The 21121-nt window shown below is 37.6% G+C and overlaps 1 protein-coding gene across 2 annotated transcripts in view; it reads right to left on the bottom strand.

Moving 5' to 3' along the window:
• LOC117296030 (protein FAM219A-like) overlaps positions 1-21121 on the bottom strand; it is a 53691-nt gene that overhangs the window by 1933 nt on the left and 30637 nt on the right. For both annotated transcript variants that reach the window (XM_033778879.1, XM_033778878.1), the window contains exon 4: positions 12683-12728. In XM_033778879.1, coding sequence (XP_033634770.1) covers positions 12683-12728 — 46 coding nt within the window. The remainder of the gene's footprint in view (positions 1-12682; positions 12729-21121) is intronic.

Here is a 21121-nt window from a genome sequence, read left to right as displayed (position 1 = left end):
TGGTAGTCCAACAGAATTGAGTCAACATTTAAGACTTTATCACCCAACAAAAGACGAGGTTTTTTCCTGAAGAGAAGATCTCGGAGAATATAATCACAAGAAAAAGACACAGAGACGTCATAGTTCATTCTCCCTCCGTGAGAAAAATGAGAGTAATCTCAGCCCCCACAAGGATCACACAAAAAACCTTCATGACAAATCTTACTGCTAGAGTTTTTATGTCACGACGCCAAGGCAATCTTGTCTTGTGATCTAAATTCCTTGAACCTTTCCTGGATTGGTATGGTTTATATGTGAGCTGTCCTTCTAGAGTGCAGCCAACCTGGAGAAGAGTGCTACAACCTATAGTGTATTTAACTGGGTTTTGGATACTACTTGCAATTTACAGGGGGTTTAACCCCCTTAATACCGAACGATTGAAAGTATCACACTGATCCATTCGACTGGATGAGAATTTAATATGGTTTACTTTGCTGTTTAATACGGTGCAGGTTTTTTTTCTAATTTATTTCTAACTGGAGAATACCATCCCTCCCCTGTAAAGAATTAAGGGGTGTGTCATCAAACAATTGACAATAGGTCTTTTACATGAAAACAATAAAATGGCTTTTGAAATCCAGTATAAAAGGAACAACTCTGCTTTTTAAAACATGTTTTTCTTCTGAAAGTTTCAAAATAGACTTAAGTTTTTGTTGACGCCACGGTCATCATCATGAAAAAGTTGCAATTACATCTATTTATCAAGTAAAGGTCTAACTACATGTAAAGGTAAAGGTTCAAGAACCTTTACTTCTTTAGACAAATTTGGAGACAAACTTCAGGGAAAAGGAAAAAAATGGGGGGGGGGAATAAAAGAAAAAACTAAAAATCAGCACATAATGCACAAACACTTAATTTAAAAAAACTACGGATATAAAAGTACAATAAAGTGCAGTTTTGCTGTTGGCCGAACACCTACAAAAATATCCCCTAGGGTTGTTTAAAATTTGGGTAGTAATGGCAAGATACAATCCAGGTAAAATGAACAAGGTATTTATAGACACTTTTTCATATCAACCACAAACACTCAGTGCTTTTCAGCATTTGATGTTTCAAAAATCTTTTATCCACTTCTTGCTTTTTCATTTTATACATTAAGCACAATCTTAAAACAGAATTGATTCCTTCAATGAAACACAATGTGACTCGACCTCCCCAGTGATTTCAGCCACATCTTTTTCTCATTTTGTTTGGGGGACGGAGACGATAGCAAAACATCATAAGAGACTATAGGGATTCTGTATACATTGAATGATGACACAATCAAAGATGACCAGGTTTAGAACCCACTGTTGTCATTGCAACGTTCAGCAAACTCTGACATTTCAAATATCCAGGTAGATTTTGATTCAACCTTGCTCTCTCGACGGATCAGGAGGGAGAGTGGGGAATATGAGAATGTAGGAACATAGAAAAACAGACATGAGCGAGCTGGAATGCAATTATGTTTGCCTGACGTGAGGAGTTGTAAACTCCACGCCAGTATGTCATAATTCCAAGAGGAAAATGAAATGATCATTCAATGTGGGATGGTAGAATGTTCCATATCGCTTCTCTTGGCCGTCGGACTCTCAGACATGGTGACATTTTTAGCGGAAGTAATAGTTTTGAGGATTGATTAAAGCCATTTGATGAGAATTTTCATGAGGTTGTGATAAAGTGAAAGGAATGAAACTAAATCAAGCTCTACTTTACATTAGGGTAATTCCATGTCAATTCAACCAAGAATTTCCATTTTGAAAGTTAGGGATCAATACAATAGGGACCCATGAGAAACGGTAAAAGAAACCAAATATAGGTGATGGTGCAGAAGCTATTGCCTCATGCAAATCATACACGCGTCTTTAAGATGATGAATTTTTTTCTGATTGTAAATAGAATTGGCTGGATTTCTAGATGAGATTGAAATCTGGTCTGGAGGCTGTCAGGGCTCCAGCATCTTGGGCAGAGGCAGGTCTCCAGCGTCTTGGGCCGAGGCAGGTCTCCAGCATCTTGGGCCGAGGCAGGTCTCCAAGGCGGGTCTCTAAGGCACAGCTAGGTCTCTCAGACTAGGCTCATTATGTCTTCAACTGAACAGTAGCAGCAAGGCTTCATGCTTAACACCCACTTCCACTCAACATTCTTAATAATGCAGAGTGGAGAGACTATTGTGCGTGCTGTATAACGCTGGAAAGTCATCCCATTTGAGATAAGTCCTTTAGAGATGGGAAGCATTTGAAAAAGGTCACACATTCATGTCTTAAATGTCTTATATTAACTGCAAAGTCCAATTTATTATGTAGTGTACCCGAGGAGCAGTAAAATTTGTTTTGCCCCCTCCCTCTTCCCGGTGAAATATGATTAACAACACAGCCCCAAGAGATACAAAGCCAAATAAATTTAAAACATGATTTACAGACCATCCATAAATATTTATCACTTCTGAAACTTATCCTTCATGTTCTGCATCTGGATAATCTCAAAGTTTTATTTTTTACATCTTCTTGATTCCTTTCTTGGTAGTAACATGATATCTCAAGATCAGCCATTTGTCATAATTTTGACTTTCTTATCTCCAAGAAAAGGTGACTAGGTACCTGCTAATTTATGCACATCATTCTGCCGTGGGGTGCGAACTTGTAATGTCAAGGTGTATGATTCATCTCCTGTACAGACGCCCGATGGCCATGAAATCATCACAGCATCCTTGGGCTCCCTTCCCTCGTCGACACCACAATCTCAAAGGTGCAACCTCGTCAAACCATCAGACCCAATCCTCAGCCAATATCCCCACATAGATATTCACAGGAGTGAAGGAATGAGACTGACTTATCTTTGCAGTGCATCAGTTTCTAACGAGGTTGTAATTTGATCTTAAATCGAGTTAAGCTGGTCTAGGAGGACACTTATACTCAGCCAAGCGCGGATCTTAAGATATAATTAGCTCGCTGTACGGATGTGTGCTCATGTGATTATAAAGATGTTTCTTACACAAAGCTTTAGATTAATTAACCTTTTCCTTCCGATAACTCACAGTTGAAGGAGCTTAGGGTTTTATAAGATGGGAGCAGTAACTTCTTCAGAATAAGGAGAGTTGTCATCTTCATCTTTATGCATATTGAATAGATCGCCTGACCCAGACGAAAAACTCATTACAGCACAACTCGTTACTAGGAAGTAATTAATGAAGCATCACAAACAATCCTCCACAGACGTTCACAGTAAACATGTATTCACAAATCAAATTGCCGAAGATACTTTCGTGTAAACATTTGTATGAAACATTAACGACTAACGCTTTAATGCACTAAAGAGAATTCACCTTAAAGGCAGTGGACACTATTGGTAATTACTCAAAATAATTATTGGCATAAAACCTTTCTTGGTGACGAGTAATGGGGAGAGGTTGATGGTATAAAACATTGTGAGAAACGGCTCCCTCTGAAGTACCATAGTTTTCGAGAAAGAAGTAATTTTCCACGAATTTGATTTCGAGACCTCAGATTTAGAACTTGAGGTCTCGAAATCAACCATCTAAACGCACACAACTTCGTGTGACAAGGGTGTTTTCTTCTTTCAATATTATCTCGCAACTTCGATGACCGATTGAGCTCAAATTTTCACAGGTTAGTTATTTTTACACATGTTGAGATACACCAACTGTGAAGGCTAGTCTTTGACAATTACCAATAGTGTCCACTGCCTTTAAGTAAGAGGAACGAGAGTTATTTTTATCATTGAGTATCAAATGACAGCAAATAGCAAACCAACGACAATTTTAAAATATGAATCAAGGATCAAAAGACTTATCTTCATCAGCCAAACCTTCTTTAAAGTCAAGAAATTTTCCTCCCGTATCAAGTTACAGTTTGAGTTTGTTAGTTCATAGTTCAAGCTGATCTTATGTATTGACTACCTTGCAATGTATTGACTATCTTGCAATGTGGGAGCATGGAGGTAAAGTAACCCTCAAAAGCCAAGGGTTTTCTTGTTCCAATCTATCAATTCTTTGACGGGAACACTCATGTAACTTAATCTTTAACTTTCTCTTTGTATCATCCTGATGCAGAGGTCCCCTAAGTATACACAGTTGCGTCTTGCCTTGGTCGTTCTTATTGACACAGGACGGGCCTGGGTCGAATAGAGGTGTTAGCTGTGTGCATCCCAATTGATGCAACCAACAGAAGTGTCGCAGGAGGAGAAAGTCTCAAGCTACATCGATGGTGGTCAAACGTCTGCAAGGAAGGAACTTGTAGACTACAAATCATGAAACACTTAGACAAGATAAGGGTTGGGAAATGATTAGTCTTGGTTTCAAGACCTTTGCATGGATCAATTCCAATAACAGATTGAGTCACTATCCATCATTGGTAGTTTGCATCAAATGGATCAATTCAAACAACAGAGGGCATCAGTATCCTTGGGTAAATATCCAGCTTTGTCACGCTGATGAATTCAAAAACAAAAAGTGCACCTTCTGTCGGGTTGACACAAGTATTTTGTAAGATAGTTACTTGTATAAGATAGTAACATCTTGGACCGAGACTAGGAGGTGATCAGACAATAGAGAAATTGATTGGGAAAGACTGCCCTCTTTTGTTCTCCTCATCAAATGAAAGGAATAAAAAAGAAAAACAGGAAAGATTGGAACTCTAAGAGACAGTATCCCTACCCCCAGCCACCCACGCAGAGAGAAACTGAAAAGACGAAACATTGATGTATGAAAGAGGAAACTCCAGAATCAAATCAGCAGCAACTATTCAATTCAATAAATCTATGCAATTTGCCTCCTCTCCCACACACAAAAATCGGTAAAGAAATAATCAAAGAAATTTTACAAAGCCCTGGGGGAAAAAAAAGGTGTCCATCCTCAAGAACAGAATAACCTAAGATACAGTGTGCCACACTCAACAGCAATTTTTGATTGGAACCCATGAATATCCTCTTACAAAAAAGGAGTTACTAAGACACTTTTTTCCCAGCCTGGAAAGTAAGATTATAGCAGTTGTAAGTTGAGACATATACATATAAGAGCTTTTCAGTGTAGCATTCAACATCTGCGCAGGGAAAACATCATCATAAGCTTTTAGGTCGGACTCAATAATCTCATGCCTCCTCTTATTCTGAAAGACTCTTATTCTGAAAGAGTCACTATGGTATAAGGTCGTCGTATCCAATTGGCGGCTACGGCTTAGAGCTATGACTGTGGCTAAGGGTGTTGCTAAGGATATCCTATACTAGATGATGAAGCAGTGATCCAGCCATAGCCATAGCCGCCAATTCAAACATGGCCATAAGATATCACAACCCCCCCAAAAAGCACAAACTGCAAGGAAAGAGAAACATCCCCGCCAAACATAGCAATTCGCTGAGGTCAATACAGCTGGTCTTTCGTGCCAGACTCTTTTAATGGGATCAAAAATCTACTCACTCGTCTTCTTTATCTTTAAGCTTGACCTGCTTCCCATCCTTTCCCCTGATTCCGTCCCGAGTACTGAGACCGTACTTTGAGTTCACAGAAAATGCTCCATTAAAGCCAAGTACGTGTACAATTTGAAAGGTGGCGCTAAAAGGACCATTTACTCAACTGGACTTTGGCTCCGGGAAAGTGAACCAAATCTGTTTAGTTTTGCCTTGTTTTCTAGAGAAACCTGTGGCCATCAATACATTGTAGGATTGGAGTGAGTGATAAACTAGCTGCTTTTATAAAGCTATAAGGAAGGGAATGAGTGATTGGAAAGGGGGGGGGGAATGAGAAGTGGACTCTTCCCAAGAGGGGTATTAATAATAATATTTAAAGTGCAACAACTGCTCCGACCTTCTAACATATTTGATAAATATCCCAGAAAGCACCAAGCAACACTAATTTGGATAGGAAAGTTGAAATAATCAGCAAAACCTCTTCATCAATAAAAACCTCAGCCTATAAAGCCTTACATCAAGAATCTTAGGGGAAACAATGCTGTACTTGAATACATGAAAAGCCGGTGAAGTGGTATCTTTCCTCGCCTTCCACCTCTAGGACCCTGGTTCAAATCACTCAATTTGTTTTCAGGCCCTACCTTACTGCGTGGGCTTTCCCTAGAATCATTCTCTGAGATTTTCCTCCCACATCTAAAATTGAAACTTCTTTCCTTGTCTTCTCTCCAGGGTCCTTGGCTAGTACAGTGATGAAGTTTGCTTTTCTGAGAGTCCTTGATTTCACAACCAGAATAAATTAAATGAAACAAATGATTCCAGGTAAAAGGGCCCTGGTGGAAGGGACAAGTTAAAAAGTCAGAGAGGTAAGGGGTAAGTCCTTGACGAGTAATGATGTGGTCAGGTTTTGAATGTGTAATGATGTGGTCGGGTTTTGAATGTGCAATGACAGAAATCAATCATTGTAGACGCAAGAGGAATTATACAGGGCTAGTATACACACTTAAAATGTGCAAAGTCAAAGGAAGCTTTGAACCTAGCAACTGTACTTGAATAATTTTCCTAGCAACTCTAAGAGATGCCATTGATATGAGACAAAATGACATCCCCAAATAGCCGAAGAATGACTTGATGAATAAATATCAAACTCTGATGTTTTCCAATCTTGCACTTTGTACCATGAAAAATGCATCAAAATAAATTCAACTTTCACTAATTGGGTTTCAGTGATGCATAACAGAACAAACAAAATAACTTGCAACGTGTATTTATTGTAGGTAATTAGATCTGTCAGATGATTCAAAAAAAAAAAAAAATAATGCAAGTTGTTGTCAGCCCTTACACAAGATTTGTGCCGCCATATTGACATTTAAACACAAGTACCACATTGAAATTGATACAGTCCGAGTAGTGCTGTACTAAAATACATTATGGAGGATCTATCTAATGAAAGCCATGTATAAAACATGATTTGCGTGGCAATATGAGCTTGCTAATTTAAGTGGTACGTGGTCACATTGTATGATTAGTAATGTATTAGGTAAGGTCAGAGTAAGACCTTTAGCATGCTACGACCAACCACTATACACAAACCTGAAGATTAAATAGAGAGTCGGCTGTAACAGAATTTAGAATGCTCCCACGCTAAGTATGAATGAGAATTAGTGACTATATTAACTCTGCATACCAAGGGAACATAACACGATATCTCTGCATATTACACTTAATGGCACTGCCGTCGATTTCACCAAACTCTTCCTAATTAAAGACTAATCTTAGGACTTAAGACGGGTCCCAACCCTGCACTGTAGCATGCAGACATTAAGATTAATCCTATTACTCGTCCTAACTCGAGATAGGATCAATCCTAGTGTTTCGTGAAGTCGGCTGCAGGACACGTCAAAGACCAGTTATCTCACTTGGTGTATCCCAACCAATGGATAAATTGACAACTCCGTGAAAAATTGGGCTCAATTGGTCATAGAAATTGCAAAAAAAAAAAAACACCCTTGTTGCACAAATTGCTGTGCTTTCAGATGCCAGAGTAAGGCTTCAGGCTTTGAGTCTTTCTCATATTCAAGTAAATATTTTAGTGAGAAATACTCTTTCTCGAATTCAGAGGGAGCCGTTTCTCACATTGTTTTATACTAGCAACAGCTCTCCCTTACTCGTTATCGAGTTAGTTTTCAAGCTACTATATATTTTGAGTAATTACCAAATGTGTCCAGTGCCTTTAAACACTAACCCAAAATTTTTTTTTAAATGCAATATGGTTTAACTAATTTGTCTTATCAACTCCTCTGAAGATTTTGTTAAAGAACTTTCTTCTAAACAAGCCATTTAACAGAAATCCTTTCCAGGTCTTACCAAACACCAGAACACCCAACACATGTTAAACAGACACTGCAGACCATTGGCACAATTATCCGATTAAGAAATGAACAAGTTAAATCAGGCATGGTCAACCAAGTTAGCAACTGTTCCAATTGAAAACAAAATCCCCTTCTTTCTCTTGATTGAACTCTTTCACTTTAACAAGATTTTCCCCGCCTTGCATTTCTGACTGATTCAACCGCCACAAACGTCCTCGCTTGAATGTAATAAAGAGCTAGACACATTCATGAAACGCAGACCAAGCCAGCTGGAAAATTCTCGGCCAAGAAATCGTGAGATAGCAAGTAGATAAGATTGACTCATTGCGGAAACGGCCGACTGTCTAAGATACACAGCCCGGAGAAGCCTTTGTTGTGTTTAGCATCCCCCCATCCCCCGGTACCTTTTATAAGGTTTATGGGAACATGGGTAGAGGCACAATATGATGAGAGTTTTCAATTAAACCAAACCTTTTTTCTTCGATGAAAACAGAGGATTGATATCATTGCAATCAAAAAGCTTTATTAAAGAGTCTTTTGAACAAAAAAACAATCTCCATTTTTTGCTACCGATATAAACTAATCCATTTATGTGAAATATGTCTTTATACTATTGAGGATAAATTAATATTATTGTCATCCCGGGGCTCTCATAAATATAACATTTTATTATCTGTAGTAATTTAGGTCTTATAGTTTATACAATTCAGAAACTATAAGCAATGACAGAACTACATAATTACTGTTTCCAATTAACAAATTCTTTCTTGAGCATGGTAGAAGGTAAACTCCAATCAATACATCAAAGCTTTGGGGAATGCTTGAATTTAAACCAAATGTATTGTTACATTTTGTTGAGTGTAGGCCTTCACAAAATCTTGCAGTAATTTAATAAATATGTCTATTTCACTGCAGAAAAGTAAGATAGCCGTTTAGGAATAATTTTCCTTTATTATACCAGAAAATAATATTAATTTAAATAGCTACACACTTGGTTGACTATGCTTAATAATTATTTCAAGCCAGTATCTTGATGCATCAAAATTATGGTAAATTTTATCAATTTAATCAACATGGTTTCTGGAAGGGTTTCGTTTACTTTTGTTTCTTTTATATTTGTATAAAATTTAGTCTATGGTGATGGAGGCCTAAGTTTACAAAAAAAAATTAAACATGGATTTTTCAATTTTTTTCTGATGAACTAAAGTATGTGATCAAATGATTCAAGTGGGAGAATTTGTTGTGAAAATGGCGTCCAATAGAAAAGGCTGTAAACACTAGACTGCAACCTGGTTCCCTTACTGCAATAACAATTATGAATACTGGTTTTAATTACACCCTAAAGGGGCCAGACTGGGCTAAATTTCATGGCTACAGTTAATATGGAATTCTATAGACGATGTGACCCACGTTTACATTCAAACCGCCCTCTGTTGAAAAAACACTGTACGCGTCATGTTTCGCCGGGCAAAAAGACGCGTAGTCATGGTAAGATTGCATACACTTTCTAGCCGGCTGCCAAAACACAAAGGTTTTGCCCGGCAGTATGCGCGCGAATCATGTTATGGTTTTTGAGTGACGTTAGAGGTCACATCGTCTATTTTACAGTCACATTTCTCAGCGTTTAGGAATAGGTGCCAAATTGATACGCTCATTGTGTAAGGGAGTAATGCTCACTAACCTGCTACCTGGGCCCATTTTCAAAGAGCTGCTAAGCAGAAACTATTGCTTTACAATTTTCTCCTCAGACAAAATATGCAGGATATCAGTTACATGTACGACACATGACATGGCATTTTGGCTGGTAACTTAGCAAGCAAGGTTTTGTTGTACTTAAAAGCTTGTTGTGCTTAAGCAACTCTATGAAATTGGGCCCAGAAATAGGCTTACATAAAGCGAAGAATTGTCTTCAACCCGTAATGACAATTCTTTTCTTACGGTAACCACAGCAATGCAACTAAAGGCTTTGTGTTTCCTCTCCAGTCTTGACTTATTTACATTGATTGCACAATATGGCATCAGTTAGATACAGATCTATTATTCTATCACTAATCAGCTGAACAGACGAGCCTCCTACAGGAATACATGGAGTCTCTGACTGATATCGAAGTGCGACAAGCCGTGATGGAAAACCATCTATGGGGAATTTCCCTGCAAAGTACAGTGCACCTAATCAGGAACGAACCCCCAGATGCAGATGCAGACGCTTTTTTACAAAACAGGCGCAGCCATGAAAATGATGTTTTACCCGTTTCCTATACAAGCAGATGTTTTGAATTGTTCAGTCCTATGATTTGTCTATTATTTCACTTTTTACAAGCTTGTGATAAATTGTAACGTCAACATTTGTACCGTTGCGCAAATTCCCATTTTCTCATTTCAAAAAAAAAAAAATAGTTTTTAGTATGACATATGTCTTTTGTTACGATAGCTAACCCACAATCATTAAAGCTCATACAATTTTACATGGTTTTGATAGGGTCAAAACTGCATGTTACATGTATAATTAACTTTTCAATTTTACGAGGTTTGTTGAAATATATAAAACTAATTATACAAAACTCAACAACACTTGTGAGAACAAAGAGCAATGTCATAAAGAGTTGCGATTGTCAAATTGGTAGTAAGATGTATTTCCAATGGCTCAATCTAAATCAATCAGCAAAATATGATGTCACAAACCACAAACTCACCTCTCAGTAAAAATTAAGACCAGAACAATTTGATTAAAAATTACAAGTTTGAAACAAGTTACGAGTAAAACTAACCCGAGGTGTTTTGTCTGGACCCACACAGACCTTAAAAGCAAAATTAACTGACAAAAAAGAAACGTCAATTTCAAAATGATCTCAGTTTAATGTTTGTGTATTTACCTAAAGGGATGCAAAACTCATTTTAAAAGAAATATACACATAGGGTTTGAATTAAGTTGATGTGAACAAAACTTGTAAACAGGAGTATCTTCAGAATAAGCTTTTAAAAGTTTGCCTTCGGACATAACAAATTCTGTCAGAAGAAAGATTGCGGACATTGAATGCTAAAATAGCCTTTGGGGGTCGTCACTCAATAGAATCTTTTGAATACACTTTATTTCTTGGAAACTTTCAACCGGGCAGTTTTATAGGTGTCAATATTTTCTTCAATTCTTTTCATTTTAGGCACTCTTTGAAAACCGTCAAGCTTTTAAAGCCATTGGAACCTTTCGGTACAGAAAAAAAAAAAAAAAAAAAGTTCGCAGATTTAGAAATAACTTACAGGGTTTACAGAAGGTAGTGGTGAAAGAGTTCTCTTAAAATATTATTCCATGAAATGCTTTACTTTTTGAGAAAACAGTAAAACAATATCAATTCTCGATAGCGAGAATTACAGATTTATTTTAAACACATGTCATGACACGGCGAAACGCGCGGATACAAGGGTGAGTTTTCCCGTTATTTTCTCCCGACTCCGATGACCGATTGAGCCTAAATTTTCACAGGTCTGTTATTTGATATAGAAGTTGTGATACACGAAGTGTGGGCCTTGGACAATACTGTTTACCGAAAGGGTCCAATGGCTTTAAAAAACGGAATGAAAATACAAAATGACAAAGGCAATGCCTCTTGATGTTTGTACAATGAATGTAGTCTACCCACACAAAATATGTAACATCCTCCAGCATTACCAATGTTACATCACAGACAAATTAAAGACAGTGGACACTATTGGTAATTGTCAAAGACTAGCCTTCACAGTTAGTGTATCTCAACATATGCATCAAATAACTAACATGTGAAAATTTGAGCTCAATCGGTCATCGAAGTTGCGAGATAATGATGAAAGAAAAATAACCCTTGTCACACGAAGTTGTGTGCGTGTAGATGGTTGATTTCGAGACCTCAAGTTCTAGATCTGAGGTCTCGAAATCAAATTCGTGGAAAATTACTTCTTTCTCGAAAAACTATGGCACTTCAGAGGGAGCCGTTTCTCACTATGTTTTATACCATCAACCTCTCCCCATTACTCGTCACCAAGAAAGGTTTTATGCCAATAATTATTTTTTAGTAATTACCAATAGTGTCCACTGCCTTTAACACAGATCCTAAAGAGGGAAATATAGATCTTTATTTTGACCTTTTGGTTCCCCCAAAGCCATAACTGCCTTGGGAACATTTTATCGCAGTTGTGCAAAAAGCAAAACATATAGCTCCATTCTTGTTTATTTATTTCCCAACTTCAAAGCAAATAGGCATCAGTCGGCATCTATGTATGCACACAGAAAAGTATAACATAGAAAGCTTCCACCGACGTCAGATGACGACCCTGGATTTATCCATTTTTAAATTTAAATCAAGCCGATTAAAGGAATAGGCCTCATACTTCAAAACGTAGCTCCACAAACCTTGTAGGAAAAAATACTGAGCGCTTTAATACGCCCCTCGTGTGATAGAGCACTATATAAGAACCTAATACACAATCTAGTATTACTTCTTGATGATGTGAAGAAAGTAGAATAAGATCACCCATATGAAAAAGAGCCTTTCTCAAGAATCAAAACAACCAACAGCAGTTGGGTCTGGTGTACTAAACAGCTAAACCCTTCAATTTTCAAAACTCATCCAAGTTAGGTTTGGGAGTAACCAACAATGCTTAAGGATTATGATAGATATAAGAGGGGTTATAAGACAAGGTGCTAAGCGCGTAATTGAGACTAATATCAATATTAATAAGGGTTATAAGTCAAACTGCTAAGCAAGGAATTGGAGCCTAACATCAATGAGATAGGGTTGTAAGTCAAAATGCTAAGCTCATCGCTGGAGCTTAATATCAATGAGAAGAGTTATAAAATTAAAATCACTAAGCGCATAATTTGAGCTTAGAATGTTTGTACTTACCTGTGATGGAGCAGAAGACAGGGCTACGATATCAAATTCATCTTCACTGTGGAGCAAACAAAAATCACAAATAATACAATGAGTTAAAGCCATTGGACAATTTCTGAGCAGAAAAAAAATAAATGAAAGTTCACAGATTTACAAATAACTTACATGGTTTACAGAAGGTAATGGTGAAAGACTTCTCTTGAAATATGAAATACTTTACTTTTTAAGAAAACATTAAAACAATATCGATTCTCGATATCGAGAATTACGGATTTATTTCAACACATGTCATGACACTGCGAAATGTGCGGAAACAAGGGTGGGTTTTCCCATTATTTTCTCCCGACTCCGATGACCGATTGAGCCGAAATTTTCACAGGTTTGTTATTTTATATAGAAGTTGTGATACACGAAGTGCGGGCCTTGGACAATAATGTTTACCGAAAGTGTCAAATGGCTTTAATAGAGTCATGTATGATGAAGATAGATTTTTTATTTTTATTTTATTTTACCAGAACATGGAAAGATTGGTAATGGTTTATGTTCAGGGACCTTTCTGCAGGTTCAGGGAACTTTCTGCAGAATCAGGGAGAGTCTGCAGCTCGAATAGATCATATCCTATTTCGCAATGGAGCAAAATATTACAGACACTAATTTTCTATATGGACGTTTCTAAGTAGATTTTATAAAAGATTTGCAATTTTGACATTTAAACAAAACATAACCATTGGGATTTTTAAAAGTATCCAAATAAACAGCAAATCAGGGGTGATGCCTGTGTGATATGTTGTTTCTTTACACCCCCCCCCCCCAAAAAAAGGGGGAGAAGCAAAGGAGCCGCAATTGATTTTAACCGCTGGGTAAAGATCTGGCAAGTTCACTTCCCAACAATCAATAGCAGATGAGATTGAATTAGCGTAACTAGAAACGACCCCTAGTTTAACTGAGCTTGCAGCTGGTCAACAATCACAACTTTAAAGCGGAAAATGTTTGCGTTTCATCTTATTGGCCCCCTTCTCTGCGAGGTGAAATTGTTCTCTTACATTATTTGAGTAAAAATGAGGCACAACTCTTTATTTTACATCTATTAAATTTGTTGATGTAGCCACTGCCTCTTCAGGCTGCCAGTCAAGCTAAGTGGTCCAGTGGCTCTAGAAATTACACTTGGGGCCCTTTTTCTGATTACATTAAAACAAAAAACTGTTCCAGGAAACAAAACAAATGCAATCAAGGGAAATAAACCAGTAAGAAATGTTTGAGGGCAGTGGACACTATTGGTAATTGTCAAAGACTAGCCTGTAGACAGGTCACAGGTGGTGTATCTCAACATATGCATAAAATAACAAACCTGTGAAAATTTGAGCTCAATCGGTCATCAAAGTTGCGAGATAATAATGAAAGAAGAAAACACCCTTGTCACACGAAGTTGTGTGCAATTAGATGGTTTATTCCGAGACCTCAAGTTTGTCTCGGAATCAAATTCGTGGAAAACTACTTCTTTCTCCAAAACTATGGCACTTCAGAGGGAGCTGTTTCTCACAATGTTTTATACCACCAACCTCTCCCCATTACTTGTCACCAAGAATGGTTTTATGCTAATAATTATTTTGAGTAATTAACAATAGTGTCCACTGCCTTTAAAGTGACAAAATAATTTGATGTGTTTAGAAAGAAGCCTAAGTCAATATTACATAAATTCTGTATCTTCTAAAAGCTAAAAAGCAACCCTGAAGTAGACTGCTTTCCCAGGGGTTAGGTATAATTGACTGTATGTACGTCACTAATACCTTCAATAAGATTAAAACCACTCTGCGGAACACAATCTCATTTCCCAAAGTTCGTAAACTCGTGGAAATTGCTTGTGTGAACATTTTTAGGGTGACAATTTGAAGACGACGGGAGATTAAGTCTGTAAGTTCAATGTCCTGCTGGACGGATATAGAGTGGACTGAAAACTCAATAATAATAATTATAATACTCAGTTTTTATATAGCGCTTTATACACCATGTCTCAACGCACTCCACTACCCCTGGTCATGGGGCCTTAAACCATCTCTGCTCCCTGAGGAGTATACAGCCTGCGCAGCCAAATATGTAGCGCACTAAGCTAATCAATAACATGAACCATCTCTGCCCTCACAGGTCCCCATTTACCCCTGGGTGGAGAGAAGCAATTATAGTTACAATGTAAGTGTCTTGCTCAAGTGTCATGACCGGGATTCGAACCCACACTCTGCTGAAGAAAAGCACCAGAGCTTGAGTTAGGTATTCTTATCCGCTCAGCCTAGACAGCCCACAATATAACATTAATGCATTTTTTTTTTATGGGGAAAAAAGAAGAACAAGAAAAAATTTTTATTGAAGGAAAACAAAAACTTTGAAACAAAAAAATTATTGACTGAATATTGTTGACTAATTTCACACGCTGAACGACCTCTTTCAAAACGAAAGACAAAAAAAACAACATCTTGCTTAACCCCTTTAAGTCGGATGATGTGTACATCCTCCAACTTAAGTTTTCTAAAATGGCTTGAAAACGGAAGCGTTTTTTCCTGCCAGGAAGTCAAATCCTTTGTGTACGCTTTGTATCCAGAAATAATGGATAGGATAGGCAGGCGTAAGCCCTCTGCGTGTCGTGCAAGGGGTCAATAGTGTAGGGCCACTGATTTTCCGTTTCAGAAAAGTGCAAATTCCGTTTGGCAAAAACATGAATTCCGTTTCAGGCACAAAAAATTCCGTTTCATGTTTTTTTAATTAGATAAAAGGTTGTTTAATACCCAGGGACACACTTATAAAAATCAATTTGAGATAAGTTGCACTGTTGACTTCGTAAAATGTTCATTTGAACTGACAAATTTTAAAAAAATACTTTTTTTTATAATTGTGGATTATTTTGTATACTGCTGTTCTAAAAAGGTTGCACTGTGACTGCAGTATCAATGCACATGATGTGATAGACTTGATTCCAAGTCTAAAACTGCAGTTGATTCTCTGCATCAGCCACATTGTAGGCTAATGACAGGAGTGTATCCACAAGAGGGCGCTGTTTCAGCATGATCAAAGACTTGGGAACAAGTCTATGGACGTGACCATTCTCCATCCACAAACAAAATGTCAGCCATTTTGTTTTCGCTTTGGCAACAGAATGTTGACAGTTTACAGTTTTATTTTAGACCTTTCCGAGATGAAAAAACATTGTATGTGTTCTTATAGATCATAGGTAAGCTAGTTTGTGTATTATTGTTGGTAAAAGAGAGGGAGAAAATGCAATTTGGGTGAACAAAAAATGTTTAAAACGTGCCGCGAATAATGCCCTTCGCTTAACCATGTTAACAACGTGTGTACATCATGTGTGTAAACATTGAGGATGGTGTGGTGTGAAGTAGAACAGAATGATCCACGGTTACGATCTGGTACTTTTTAATGGTCTGATTTCTGATGCCTTTTTAGTTTAACAAAAAGAATCTTAATAAAGAATGCAATTTCAATAGTTTTGGCGTCACGAAGAAAAAAAAAAAAAAAAAAAAAAAAATCAAATTTTCTGAAATCCCGTTTTCCGTTTCAAAGGGCGGATTCCGCGAATTCCGTCCGTTTTCCGCGATCGCGGAAAATCAGTGGCCCTAATAGTGAAGAAATACTTTTGAGACTGACAATGCATCTGAATACATGATGAACGGAGGGATCAAATAAGACAGAATCTTATCCAGGAATGGATACAGGGGTCGATTTCACAAAGATAGTCCTAACTTAGGACTAGCCCTAGGAGTTTAAAAAAAAAACTTAAGACTTGTCCTAAGTTAGGACATGGAGTCCTCCATGGTTAGGACAAGTAACTTGATTGTGAAATCCACCCAAATTCTTGAAATCATGTTCTTTTTTCTTCTCAATCATTCATAAATAAATAATCAAAAAAACTACAACCGAATTTGTTGATGAAAATTTCTAAAAGTTGTTGAGGGTTGATGGGATCTCACAATTGTGTTCATTGAATGCAGTTAATATGACTTTAAATATTTACTGGACAACGGAAGAGGGGAAAAAATATGAGTCACTACTTAAAGACAGTGTACACTTTTGGTAATTGTCAAAGACCAGTCTTCTCACTTGGTGTATCTCAACATATGCATAAAATAACAAACCTGTGAAAATTTTAGCTTGATTGGTCGTCGGAGTTGCGAGATAACTATGAAAGACAAAAACACCCTTGTCACAAGAAGTTGTGTGCTTTCAGATGCTTGATTTCGTGACCTCAAACTCTAAACTTGAGGTCTCAAAATCAAATTCGTGGAATATTACTTCTTTCTCAAAAACTATGTCACTTCAGAGGGAGCCGTTTCTTACAATGTTTAATACCATCAACCTCTCCCCATAACTCGTTACCAAGTAATGTTTTATGCTGATAATTATTTTGAGTAATTACCAATAGTGTCCACTGCCTTTAAAGAAAAATCAGCGTCTGTGGTTCTGGTTCAGGCCACTTGTCCACTCCGAGCAAAATGTAAAATGTCACAGCTTTGGGGACTCTATTACCCATGAAACCCCTGGGAAATATTCACTCAAATCCGGAGACAGAAATAAGAAAGGGACAATCTTTCATCTTTTATGTGTCTTTATAGCTTCGGGGAAGTAGATCGCTCGGGACTTGAGGTGATAGGCCCTCACTCGCATGCAATGCATTCCTAGAATCCAAGATGGAATACAGATGTACAATTGAGGCAAAATCTTGTTTGATATCTAAAGAAAGATTAATCATGGAATCGTTCAACATCTAAGATGGGATGAGGGCAGAAGGGAGATGACCGAAACGAAAAAGAAGATGAGATGTCACAAGGAACGGAGAATAAAAAGGAAGACAAAAGTTAGCGATATGGAAAGAGAAACATCCTGAAGGAATGACCATCTAGGAAGGATTCCCGAGAGAGGATTACCAATAAAGAAGACAAGGTTTCTAGGATTAAATCTTATAATCCGTCAAGTTATAATCATGTTTAAATGTCTCTCAGGCAAACAAAATAATTCATATCTTTTCTACTTGCAGCTGTGCTATATCCTAATAAAACCACACACAATTTGGGATAAAATCTTACGAGGTTTTAAAAAAGAAAAGATTAGTTCAGTTGCATGTGATGTCTAATCGGATTTCCTAACTCATAAATTATGCATTTGCGAAGTTCCATCAGGGCTTCAATGTGAAGATAAATAATTGATGAGGAAAATAAATCCCTAAATCATATCGTTTGCTGACTGCACACGCCTAATAAGAAGTTGATTTAAAAACCATTCTCCACCACAGACTTGCAATTTCAAATCATTTACACAGTTTTCAACACAGATTTACATTATTGATTAAAAATGCTCCCACACACAGATTTATTTAGTCTCTGTTTACAATCTCTGGAACTTTGTTATGATCATGTCCCCCTATTGCAGAGCTTGCATCTTGCAATCAGGGAGTTTTCAGACAACAATCAGGGAGATATTTATGAATTACATTCAACATTAAGGGGGAAGTTTTCATAATCAGGGAGATTGTCAAATTTAGTCATCAGAACATGAAAAGATTGGTTTATTTTCAGGAAACTTTCTGCAGAATCAGGGAGAGTCGGCTGCTCATGCTCAAAAACTGAATTTGGTTAAATATGTTTTTTTTTCCCTACCTAAGAAGTTGATAGAAAATGTCGAGCAGCAAGAATCCAACCAGTGGTCTACTTCTGCATCATCCCTCGGGTAATCTAATAGGCATTATAGCGTCTTGTACAGATTCTTTCCTAGGAAATGTCTTGGGACCTCATGAAATATTGTGACAACTCTAAAAAGCCCATTTGCAATTATGCTGTAAACTTCAGCTTGCTACATGTATGATTGCCAACGTCGTGTTTGAGGCACGCTCGGATGTTACTGGCAAAAAGATACATCAAATGTTGTGTCGTCTAAGCCCTTACTTTGAGAGATACTAAGGAATGTAAGAGAGAAGGTGGAGGAGATGAAGAGGTTGAAGTACAAAACTCGTATCAAATGTTGTTAAAATACTTTTCCAAGTCGTTTTTAGAATGTACGCGCTTCTGAAGTATCGGTGTCTATTGACCAACTTGCACGCACGTCACACACGCTGACTGTGCTACGCTCACTATTTAGGAAGTCAATGGGTAAGTAAGAAACACTGCAGTGCTTAAAATGAACACTAGACTGTATTTACGAGAGCAATGACTCCCAAAGTAGCGCAACCAAGATTGTGATGATAGTCAATGCCCTCTTAACAACAATATATTTATAACTGTAAAAAAATTACCACATACAATTGCAAACACACACACAGACAGAAATTGGAAAAGTAAATTGTAGCATTACAGAACAACATCCCGTTAACCTACATATCAGAGAGAGCAGATAGAACTTAGTCTACAAAAACAAGACTAACACACTCATGCAATCCACTAGCGATATTAAGTGCACTTAACTGACCAAGAACAAATAGGCCATTCGCCCCGAGGCAGGAACAAAATTTCGTACTTTGTTGCCGCCAAAAACGCTTTCATTACCCAGATTCCCCTTGTGGTTGTTGAACAACTGGGGACCTTAAACAAATTCATGATCCTGGATTGTTTCCTTGGTTCATGAGGAGATGGCAGCCTTTCAAACGTCTTGTGGAAAGAATTTTTGTTTTCTTAATTTTTAACACCAGACAGAAAAGGAATAGCATTGGTAATTTTATTTAATATACACATTCAAGAAACTTTCTTGCGATTCCCTCAGCAGAAAACCAGTCCCAAACCAATCTTGAGATGTACAGTACAATCCCCAAAAGTGCTTTAATTTAGAGAACAAATTCAACGGAAAGATACCCAAGAAAATCCAACCGAATCCTCCAGATGGTTTTTCTTGAACCGACCAAACTCATTTTCTTGTGGATATCCTATCCTATCTTGTTGCACATTAATTCTACTTTTCCTGATGTATGTTTTTATCAAACATTTCTGCCTTCTTTTCCAAGTAGCAATGTCAAGTATGTTTTACTTGAGCTATGACAGTTTCACAATTTCCTCTTGAGCATGAAAAGTTGTTCAAATAAATCAATAAAGACAAAGGCATCGTATTAAATCAGAAATAATGTTAACCCTAATAAAACAAAACAAAACTGAAACTTCTACATAAAAATAATAATTTGGTAGTGAATTGATTCAACCGTAAAATAATACAACAAGCCGCTGAAACATCATTTTTTTAATTTTGGGGGAATTTACAAACAGTAAAGCGTTTTCTGTTGGGTGATCAAGGGTCCCCATTTAGTGGGCATGTGTGCCTGTTGAGGGTTTCTCTTTGCACTAAGTTGTATTTTGATGTTTGTGCAAAAAACAGAAAACTAGAACCCTTCGCAATCCCACATTAACGTTGTCATTGAAGGAGAAAATATAAATCACAATTTAGAGGTCTAAATAGTCACAAGCAATCGGCACTATATAACGAATATTTACAGTCTAAATGTTAATGTCTGTCTGAAGGCAGCCGGGCATAATCAAGTCCGGTAAACATGAGCGTGTGCAGTAGGGGAAATGAGTGGGCACAAACTGCGTCACTCCAATTAAACCATCCGTATATCAAAATAACGTCTGTGTTAATTGGATTTTCACGCCACATTTCTGACCGAGGAGAGGGGGGCAGGAAGAGGGAAAAGAGGGGGGGGGGGGCAGGAAGAAGGAAAGGGGAATGAAAGAGGGTCGGGAAACTTGCGACTGTTTTGATAATTTCTGAGATGGTTTTCTGATAAGCATTGACATAAGGAACTGGAACGTACCCTAAGGCAGACTTCAGAGTTTCATATTGAGGCTGTGCTAGATTCATTATTAAAAAAAACAACTTTTATTGGGTGCGTTTTGTATCACGATAGAGCTGTCTTGAGATTCTTTTCTTAAGATTCTTTCTGGAGACTCTTTCTTGATTCTCTTTATTCAGAGGATTTAGGTCAATGCACACCAAGGAGGAGGCGACTTGACAGGAGAACTTTTATTTTAAAGATTCATAAAAGAGCTTTCAGGTCTGATACTTCACGGAGGCAACGAAGGCGATTGCCTCCGTTGCCCCTGGTCGTTGCCTTGGTGCCCATGAAATTCTCCAGTAGAAACTTACAATTTCCTCATAGGGTGCCCTTTACCTAGGAGAAAATGCCTCGGTGCCCTTGCCCTTTCAAAAATGAAGCATACAGGCCTGAGCTTTCATTGTTTAGAGCTTAATTACAAAGAGCTGCTTAAGCACAAAAAGCAGCTCAACCTAAAATAAGTTTGCTCAGTCAAATTTCATATGCCCCTGGTTCACAGCTTTGCTTTAATAGCAAAGAAATTGTTTAAGCAAAGAAATGGGTAAATAAATTGGTTAAAGGCAGTGGACACTATTGGTAATAGTCAAAGACCAGTCTTCTCACTGGGTGTATCTCAACATATGCATAAAATAACAAAC

Source organism: Asterias rubens, chromosome 10 (genome assembly GCF_902459465.1).
Source record: "Asterias rubens chromosome 10, eAstRub1.3, whole genome shotgun sequence".
Lineage (NCBI taxonomy): Eukaryota > Metazoa > Echinodermata > Asteroidea > Forcipulatida > Asteriidae > Asterias > Asterias rubens.
This window is presented reverse-complemented; position numbering and strand designations above follow the sequence as displayed.